The sequence below is a fragment of the Lipotes vexillifer genome, unplaced genomic scaffold, assembly GCF_000442215.2.
Source record: "Lipotes vexillifer unplaced genomic scaffold, Lipotes_vexillifer_v1.1 scaffold875, whole genome shotgun sequence".
NCBI lineage: Eukaryota > Metazoa > Chordata > Mammalia > Artiodactyla > Lipotidae > Lipotes > Lipotes vexillifer.
Genome location: NW_006792177.1, coordinates 2,069,153 through 2,078,191, shown reverse-complemented (window position 1 = coordinate 2,078,191; position 9,039 = coordinate 2,069,153). Strand labels below are relative to the sequence as shown.

The 9,039-nt window shown below is 50.2% G+C and overlaps 1 protein-coding gene across 1 annotated transcript; it reads right to left on the bottom strand.

Annotated features, from left to right (window-relative positions):
* Positions 1–3,519: 3,519 nt before the first annotated feature.
* Positions 3,520–4,420, bottom strand: OXT (oxytocin/neurophysin I prepropeptide). Its single transcript, XM_007465398.1, has 3 exons — positions 4,279–4,420; positions 3,766–3,967; positions 3,520–3,674 (listed from the first exon to the last, which is right to left on the bottom strand). Exons 1-3 carry the CDS (start codon positions 4,396–4,398, stop codon positions 3,619–3,621), a joined length of 378 nt encoding a protein of 125 aa, XP_007465460.1. The 5' UTR covers positions 4,399–4,420; the 3' UTR covers positions 3,520–3,618.
* Positions 4,421–9,039: the final 4,619 nt, after the last annotated feature.

Sequence of the window (9,039 nt, the reverse complement as noted above, 5' to 3'; positions counted from 1 at the left end):
CTTTCCCTTCCCACCCAGTGGAATCCACATCTTGGTCTCAAATATGCAGACAGAGATGAGGCCTAGGGGATGACAGAACTATATGACAGAAGAAACCTGGGTCCCTAAGTGACAAAGTGGAACAGAGCTGGGAATGCTCACTGAGGACTGATAGGACAGAGGGAATTAAACAGTGACCTTCTCTACCTCCCTAAGGTCTCCTTATGGTTTGGGTGTTTTTATAATGGCAGCCTAACTTTAACTAACTATAACCCCTGAATTCTGAAACAATTAAAAAATGAAATAAAGTAATGTGACATTTGGAGGCCAGAAGACTTACCTTTATTATTGATAGAACTGATATTAGACAATGCAACTTGGACCTGCTGGCGAGGAGGCTTCACAAAGCTGAGTAACAAGCTAGAGCTGTTTACTGTCCCAGACACAAGGAGCTGGACCTTCACAGGGCTTTCCGCTGAGCTCCTGCATTTGCACTGTGACAGCACATGCTTCCTGGGATGGCAGCCTCATCCCAAGAGGGATCAGAGAGGAAGGGGTGGCATTATACCTACTCCTTTCCTCTCACCCTACCCCGCAAGTCTGCTACTCCCTGGGAGGAGTGTTATCTCAGGGAAACCCCTCTACACGGAAGAAAATATCAGGAAAGGGAAAAAATATTTCTGACCTCTGCCCCATGGACAATCACCTCTTATGATGCCGGGAAAAACTTCTGGTATAATTTCAAACCATTCCAGATTTAAAAACTAAACTACACGAAATTTAGTAGTTATGGAAGCAGGGCAAACTTATTGCCCACATAGACCCTACAGAAAACTGAAATTGCTGTCCTTCAGGGTTGTACTGGAGGAGCTGGATAGTACAGAGTGACATAAAAATAAATCACAGCAATAAATGCTCAGTGATGCAGTCAATGATTATAGTTTTTAGACTGGAATGCTCTGTCCTAAAGCTTCTCACAGCTGTGAAGAGCTCATCTATGAGGTTGCCCACAGTGTTCTGGTATGCACACATATGAATTTTTATTTTACAAATTAGTATTATTTCATAATGTACAGATACTAATTCACATCTTTTTTAACAAAGTAAATTTGGGGCATCTCTTCATATCAGAATATTTACCTCTACCACAATCTTTTTGGTTTTTTAGTTTTTATTAAGAGAAATTTCAAATATACAAAAATGTAGAGCCACTAAACAAAGACCCCTTGGGTACCTACACACTCCTTCACTCCCACAATTATCAACACATGGTCCTTCTTTCATCTCTACCTCCACTCCCTCCTCCCACCCCCAAGTCATCCCAGCAGTCATCCCATGTCATCTGTAAACGTTCTAGTGTGCATCTCAAATGAGAGGGACTTTTGTTAAAGATATGACCACAGACTGTTACCACACACATGCAAGCCGCAAGCCAAAACTCAACAATATATATTATCATCAAATATATACTGTTCAAATTTCCCCAGGTGTCCCATGAATACATTCTTTGTGATTCATTGATATCTTTTCTTTAGGTACAAAAAAGACTACTGATCCTCATGGTGCTTTGACCATCTTATTTTCCTGAATGTCCTGTAGAGATTGGCTTCCAATCTCTTTTTACTGTATTTGATATAAGCAGATATAATCATGAGATGACCTTATTGTGTATATGTCACCCAGTGTAGCCTGACCTGTTTAGCTACATATTAAAATAGTGTTATTTTGTACTAAATTACTTTCCTTTTCTCTACTTTATATTACTACTAGGACTAATTATATGTTTTTGAAATTGTGTGTGGGTGGGCATGTTATCTAGGAATTTCATTCCCAGGTAGTTAAATGGGTTCACAAAGTACTAGTTATACAAAGCAGGGGTTGGGAACCACCACCCTGCACAAGCCCCAAGCACTTTGGTGGTTTGAAGGAGTCATTCCAAGGAGGACAAAGGCCATGGGTCTGAGCCAGGAGGAAGAGTGAAGAATGGCTTCTGCACCATCTGGCCACTGAACCACTTCACTTAGCACACGTGGCAGCTCTCCCAGCTCCGCTTCCTCACCAGGCCCAGGTTGATGCCACCTCTGCATCATCCCCTGAAAAAGAGGTGTCAATCTGCCCCTGTGTTATTGAGACCAGAAAAGAAAACACTGGAGGGGTGAGGGGACCCTGAACTCTCTCTCCAGGTGGGAAGACCTGGGCTGACATGGCTCTGCTCTATGGAATCCTCTGGGGGCCACCTCTGCATCATCCCCTGAAAAAGAGGTGTCAATCTGCCCCTGTGTTATTGAGACCAGAAAAGAAAACACTGGAGGGGTGAGGGGACCCTGAACTCTCTCTCCAGGTGGGAAGACCTGGGCTGACATGGCTCTGCTCTATGGAATCCTCTGGGGTTTGAAGGGTATGCAGGGCACTCAGAGAGTGAGGTCCCAGAGGGAGATCCCAGGCTTCCTGCTGGCCTGGTTTTGTAATTTATACAAAGAAAACCTTACAGTCCTCTTCAGTATACTTCTCTCTCCACTCTGTGAGACGACACACTGTTGTGGTGGGTGGGAGGCCTCTGAGTGAATCCTCATTGCTTCATTGTGTGAGAAAGCCACAGAAATAACATATAAAAATTACTAACATATAGTGATGTGCTCTTGTTTTATTTGGAGTGGGTGTGTGGGCATGCACCTTCTGAACTCACTTTTGTCCCACAGCATGAGTAAGTGAACAGCGGCACATTCTTGGGGAGAGGGGTTAGGCTTTTATAGCTGCTCCAAAATGGTCTTTGATCCAGGAACGGATGAGAAGTGTAGGTTGCAGGAGTCTCTCTGTTAGTGTCCTCTGCATTTTGTGGTCATTTCTGTGGCTATGGGCTCTCAGGAACCCCTGTTCTGCAGGGTCCCCAGTGCTGTCACGTCTCTTTACTGCACAGTCAGGAGCAGGGCTCCTGGCTTCCATGCAACACTGGGAACCCAGGGCCTCCTGGGTGGGACAACAAGCCACAGGGGTGGGTGGTGCTGGCCCTCCCGCCCAGCCTCCCCAGCTTGGCCACCCCTTCTGAGAGTACAGGTGGCCTCCTGCGGCCTGGGAGTCCAGCTCCTTGGAAACGTGAAGGCCCTTCGGCTGCCCCAGCCAAGCTCCCTTCCCCCAGGCCAGCCCTCACGTGTGGCCCAAGCCTGCTTCCAGTTGTCAGGAAGTCTTTCACTCTCTGCGACCAATCTCCTGCCCTTCCTCTGGTGCCCCGTCAGACTCTTATCTCTGCAGGCCCTACTCTGTCGCTTTGGACCTTAGAAAGTTCCCCTCATGTCCAGCCTGCTGTAGGCCCCCAGCTCTGTTTGGAGTGGGAAGCAGGGGGCTGTTTCCATCTCCCTGGGAGCCAGCCGTGTTGTCCCCCTCCTTCCTCCCTCCACCCCTACAGGAGGTCACCGCGGAACGGCACCCTTCTCCCCTCGGGGTGGCAGCTTTAATTCCCTTTGAAGCACCGAGAGCCGGCGATCTTCGACTCCCCCAAAGCCCTCCCTTCCCAATTCTGACACTTAGACGCGAGTCGGGTTGGAGGGGAAAAAATCTGCTTTATTTAATAGTCATAATTCCTGGGGGTGGCTACGGAGGGAGCGAGGGCTGCGCTCCGACGGTGTCGGGGGCCGGCGGGTCTCAGAGCTGGGAGAAGGCGGCCTCGGGGTCGCAGGCGGGGTCGCCGCGGCAGCCGTCTGCATGGAGAGACGCCGGGTCAGGGCCCGCCACGGCCCGCCCCGCCTGGTCCCGGTGTCCCGGTCCCGCCCCGGCCCCAGCCTGACTCACCCGGATTGCAGCAGATGCCGGCGGCGGCGCAGCGGCCCCCGCTCCCGCACGGCTTCTGGCCCGACTGGCAGGGCGACGGCAGGTAGCTCTCCTCCTGGCAGCGCAGCGCCTCGGCCGTGCCCACGAGGCAGCCCAGCTCGTCCCCGCAGCAGATGCTGGGCCCGAAGCAGCGGCCTTTGCCCCCGGGGCCGCAGGGGAGACACTGGCGGGAGGGCGGCGGTGAGCCGGGGGCGGGGAGGGGCCCGGGCCCGGGAGGGAGAGCCTGCGGGGCGGGGGCCTGAGCCGGGTGGTGGAGGACAGGGCAGAGGAGCGCCGGAGGTTCGGGGTCTCCCTGGCGCTCTTTGGGCCCCAGAAGCGGTGGAAGGAGGGAACTCAAAAGCTACTCTTATGCCTTGGTTCCCAGGCCAGGCGGGGCCGGCGCGGGGTCAGCGCGGGAAAGGGAGCGGCAGGGGCGCCCCTGTGGCTGCGGGTTGCCCAGCCTCAAGCGCCGGAGGACTAGGGCTGGGCGCTCACCTTGCGTACGTCGAGGTCCAGCACGGCTCGCTTGCCGCCCAGGGGGCAGTTCTGGATATAGCAGGCGGAGGTCAGCGCTATGAGGCCGAGCAGGCAGCAGGCAAGGCTGGGGCCGGCCATGGTGCGGGCGCGCTGGGTCCGGGGTCCGGCGGCTGCGCTGTCTCTCTGGCCCGGCTTTTTATGCCCAGGGGCCGCGTAGGCGGAGCAGTGTCTAAGAGGGCCGCCGCATGACTGGTCACAGCAGGCCAATGCGGGTCAGGCCCTGCGCCCCCGGCGTGCCCCCTCATTTGCAGGGGCCAGGCCGGGTCAAGGTCACCACATCTGCTAATGGCTAATGGACCTGGCGATGATAGCGAATGCCGAATGCCGCTAGGGGAAGGAAGCAGCTCTGGGAGGGGAGCCAGTGCCGTGGCCTGGGCCCTGGGGTGGGACAGGGTTTGGTGGGGGGGGGCCCCTGCAGCCCCCTCCCCCGTTCCCAGTACCTTGGGGTGGGAGTCAGGCTGGACTCTCGGGCCCCTCCAGGCCAGAAGAAACTCCAGCAGGACTCCCCCTCTGCCCTCTCGGCCAACCACACACGCAGCCTAGCTCCCCTCTACAAAGAAGTCCTCCTCTTCCTGAACACAGATTTCCTGGAACCCCAGCCCCACTCCCCACACCAGCAACCATTTCCCTGCACCTGGAACTGGGATCGGAAAAGATTTTATTTTCTCTCACTTCTAACTGAAATTCAGCCTTTCCTCAGCTGTGAGGTAGACAACAAACCGCAGTGGACTTTGCAATACCCATGGCTTTGTTGCAAATCAAAATGGCAGATCTCCTCCTATCCCATTACAACAGCTATCTCAACTGTCTCTAAACATCAGACTCATCATCACTTTGAAATTATGGCAGTTATTGGACCTGCCACTAGATCTTGTTATCTAATGCTTTAAATAAAGAAGCACATTTGTGACTGTATCTCAAATGTTTTTAATATTTTGATACCTGCTCATAAATATAACGGGTTTCATTTGTAATTCTATGTTTTTAGTTATGCATTTAAAAACAGTGATTTTGGGAGACTTCCCTGGTGGTCCAGTGGTTAAGAATCCGCCTTCCAATGCAGGGAACTAAGATCCCACATGCTGCGGGGCAATGAAGCCTGTGCACTGAAAGTACTGAGCCTGCAGGCCACTACTAGAGAGAGAAGCCTGCTCGCCACAACTAGAGATCCTGTATGCCGCATGAAGATCCCGCGTGCCGCAACTAAGACCCAACACAGCCAAAAATAAAATTGAAAAACAACTGATTTTTTTTGCATTTTTAATTTACAGTATCTTAAAAGGAAAATCATTAAAAATAAAAGAAAGACAGACTGACTCAGTGGAAAGGGTGTTGATCGGTGTTGTCATGACCAGGGAGGTGTTCAGCATGGATCCTCCTTCAAGAAGGGACTTGCCACCCAGCTGCTGGGAGAGTGGTCATCAGATAGCCTTTGGCTGACATCCCATCCAAGGCCTGCCTCAGCTACAGAGAGCTGCCTGTCCCAAGGTCATAGTCACATCCTCCCCCGGTGGCCCACATCCAATGACTGGTCCATTTTGGCCTAATGCCGGACAACTCTTAAGGATTATTTCAGCTCAGGACATCCCTGTGGGGTCAATTGAGGCTTGCGTGGAAATTCTCCCTCCGCCTAGCCTTGTTTCCACCTCCTCCCTCCCACAAGTGTGGGTCCCAAGGGCCCTTGGTAATAAGCATCCTGCATGTTAAACTCCATCTCAGTCTGCTCTCTGGGGATCCCAACGTGCAATAGGAAAAAATGAGGTCCTTGTCATCCCTGGGAGAGGAGACAGCCTCCTCTGCACTGTTGTTGACCCCCTCAAGGTGGGTGCTGAGGCTGCCAGGCTGAGCAGATCAGGCTGACCTGGATTACCAGTCAGCAGCTTGTTTTGTTTCTCACCCAAATCAGCTCATTGGCATTGCTGGGCTAGAAGGCCAAGGGCTTGACCCTGGAGGCAGCCCCAGAAAGGCCTCCCGCCTGCCCTGTGAGCACAGTGACCTCACCCAAGTTAACACATGCACATAGATTATTTTAGCATAGTGTCCCCCACAGGACAGCATTCCTTCAGCTGTTCAACAACTGTCATCTGAAGATGCACCAGGTCCCAGTACAGATGCTTGGAAACATCAGTGATACAAACAGACAAAAATCCCAGCCCTCAGGGGCTTATATTCTAGTGGAGGGGGAGAAGCAAGAAACATATTTCAGTGTGTTAGGAAGCAGTAAGTGCTATGGAGGAAAAGGTGGGACTTGTTGCAATTTTCCTGAGGTGCTCAGTCTAGGCCTGTTTGTGAAGGTGACATCTGACATTTGAAGGAGGTGAGGAAAGAAGTCATGTGGATATCTGAGGGTGGACTGGTTTTCTATTGCTATGTCACAAGTTACTACAAATTTAGCAGCTTAAAACAACATCCACTTATTACCCCACAGTTTCTGTGGGTCTGGGCACGGCTCAGCTGGGTCCTCTGCTCAGTGTCTCACAGGGCTGCAGTCAAGAAATCAGCCAGGCAGCATTCCTTTCTGGAGCCTGGGATATTGTTGGCAGAATGCATTGCCTTGCAGCTGGAGAACTCGTGATTTGCATCTTCAATGCCAGCAACAGAGAGAAAGAGTCTTTGGTACTTCAAGTCTCTAAGTGCAGGCAACCCTCTTTTATTTTATTTTATTTTTTTAATAACTTTTTTAACTTTATGTATGTTTTCTTTTTTTTTAATGTAAATTTATTTATTTATTTATTTTTGGCTGCGTTGGCTCTTCGTAGCTGCGCGCGGTCTTTCTCTAGTTGCTGCGAGCAAGGGCTACTTTTCGTTGTGGTGCACAGGCTTCTCATTGCGGTGGCTTCTCTTGTTGTGGAGCACGGGCTCTAGGTGAGTGGGCTTCAGTAGCTCTGGCACGCAGGCTCAGTAGTTGTGGCTCTCGGGCTCTAGAGTGCAGGCTCAGTAGTTGTGGTGCATGGGCTTAGTTTCTCCGCGGCATGTGGTATTTTCCCAGACCAGGGCTTGAACCCGTGTCCCCTGCATTGGCAGGCGGATTCTTAACCACTGTGCAACCAGGAAAGTCCCCAACCCTCTTTTAAAAGGGCTCACCTAATTAGGCCAGGTCCACCAGGGTCATCTTCTAACTCAAAATCAAATTGATTAATTTGGATAATTGGGCCCTTAATTACATCTGCAAAATCCCTTCATCTTTAGCTTATAGTATAATCATGGGAGTGATCCCCCAACACTTTTGCCATATTCTTCTGTTGGTTAGAAGAAAGTTACAGGTCCTACCCACATGCAACTGGAGGAGATTACACAAAGGTATGGATACCAGGGGTGGGAATCACAAGACTATTTTAGAATTCTGGAGGGAGACTATTCTAGGCAGGGGAAAGAGCAAGTGCAAAGGTCCTGAGGTGGGAATGTTTGACATGTTCAAGGAATAGCAAGGAAGCCAGTGGGACTGGAGCAGAGTGACTGAGTCCTGAGGTCAGAATGGTCACATAGGACTGGGTCACATAGGCCCAAATGAAATGGGGAACCAGAGAGGGTTCTGAGCAGAGGCATCATGTGATTGGGTTTACATGTTATTAGCACAACTTTGGATATCTTGTTGTGAAAAGGCTGTGGGGAAAAGGTGGAAGCAGGGAAGAGGAGGATACTGCAGCAATGCCTGCGAGGAATGACAATGGGCTGGACCAAGGTGGTGGGCAGAAGTGACCCATTTCTGGGTGTATTTAGAAGGAAGCACCAGTTGAGGTTTGCTGATGGGTTGGCTATGGGTGGGAGAGAAAAAGAGGAGTCAAAGACAACTCCAAGGCTTTTGGCCTGACCAGTGGGAAGAAAGGAGCTGCCATCAGCTGGGATGGGGACCCTGAGGGTGGCTCAGATTGGGGCTGGGAAGGGCAGGAGCTCAGTGTGGACATATGACATTTGAGGTGTGCATCACATATCCAAGGAGACTGTGAGCAGGCATTTGGGTTTTAGAGTCTGGAGTTCAGGAGAGAGGGCTGGGCTGCAGATATGTAAATGTGGACATCATCAGTGCCAATATGTAAAGGCACAGACCTGAAGGAGGTCACTTAGGGGGAGTGAACTGAACCCCGAGTAAGGTCGGAGAAAACAAGATTATGAAGATGGGATTTCAAGGAGGAGGAAATGATCAGTTGTGCCAAATGCTGCTTGACATAAAAATTGAAATTCTTTATTTAAACAATTTGAATAAGGTATAATTTATATAGCATAAAATTCACCCATTGTAAGAGCGCAGTTTGATGATTTTTAGTAAACAGTTGTGCAACCATCAGCACAAATCCAATTTTAGGACGCTTCCATCCTAGGAAAAGTCCTTCGTGCTTGTTTGCTATTACTCCTTGTTCCCATCCTCAGCCCCAGGAAACCACTGATATAGATTCACCTTTTCTAGAAAGTTCCTATAAATGGAACCACACACAGTATGTAATCTTTTGTGTCTGGTTTCTTTCACTTGCCATAGTGCTGTTGAGGTTCATCCAAGTGATTGTATGTGTCAGCAGTTTGTTCCTCTGTATTGCTGAGACGTAGTCCATGGATGGACCACATTTTGTTTATGCATTCATCAGTTGATGGACATTTAATTGTTTCCAGTTTTGGCTATTACAATAATCTTGCTATGAATATTTATGTACAAGTCTTTGCATGGGCATATGCTTCAATTCTCTTGGTTAGTTACCGAGGAATAGAATTGCTGGGTCCTATAGT

What these genes read in the sequence shown, in the direction of transcription:
- OXT (XM_007465398.1), bottom strand. Translation starts at nt 4,398, where the DNA reads ATGGCCGGCCCCAGCCTTGCCTGCTGCCTGCTCGGCCTCATAGCGCTG. An exon ending in TGGACCTCGACGTACGCAAG is followed by an intron (nt 3,968 to 4,278) that starts GTGAGCGCCCAG and finishes CCCTCCCGCCAG; the next exon opens with TGTCTCCCCTGCGGCCCCGG. An exon ending in CGGCATCTGCTGCAATCCGG is followed by an intron (nt 3,675 to 3,765) that starts GTGAGTCAGGCT and finishes CTCTCCATGCAG; the next exon opens with ACGGCTGCCGCGGCGACCCC.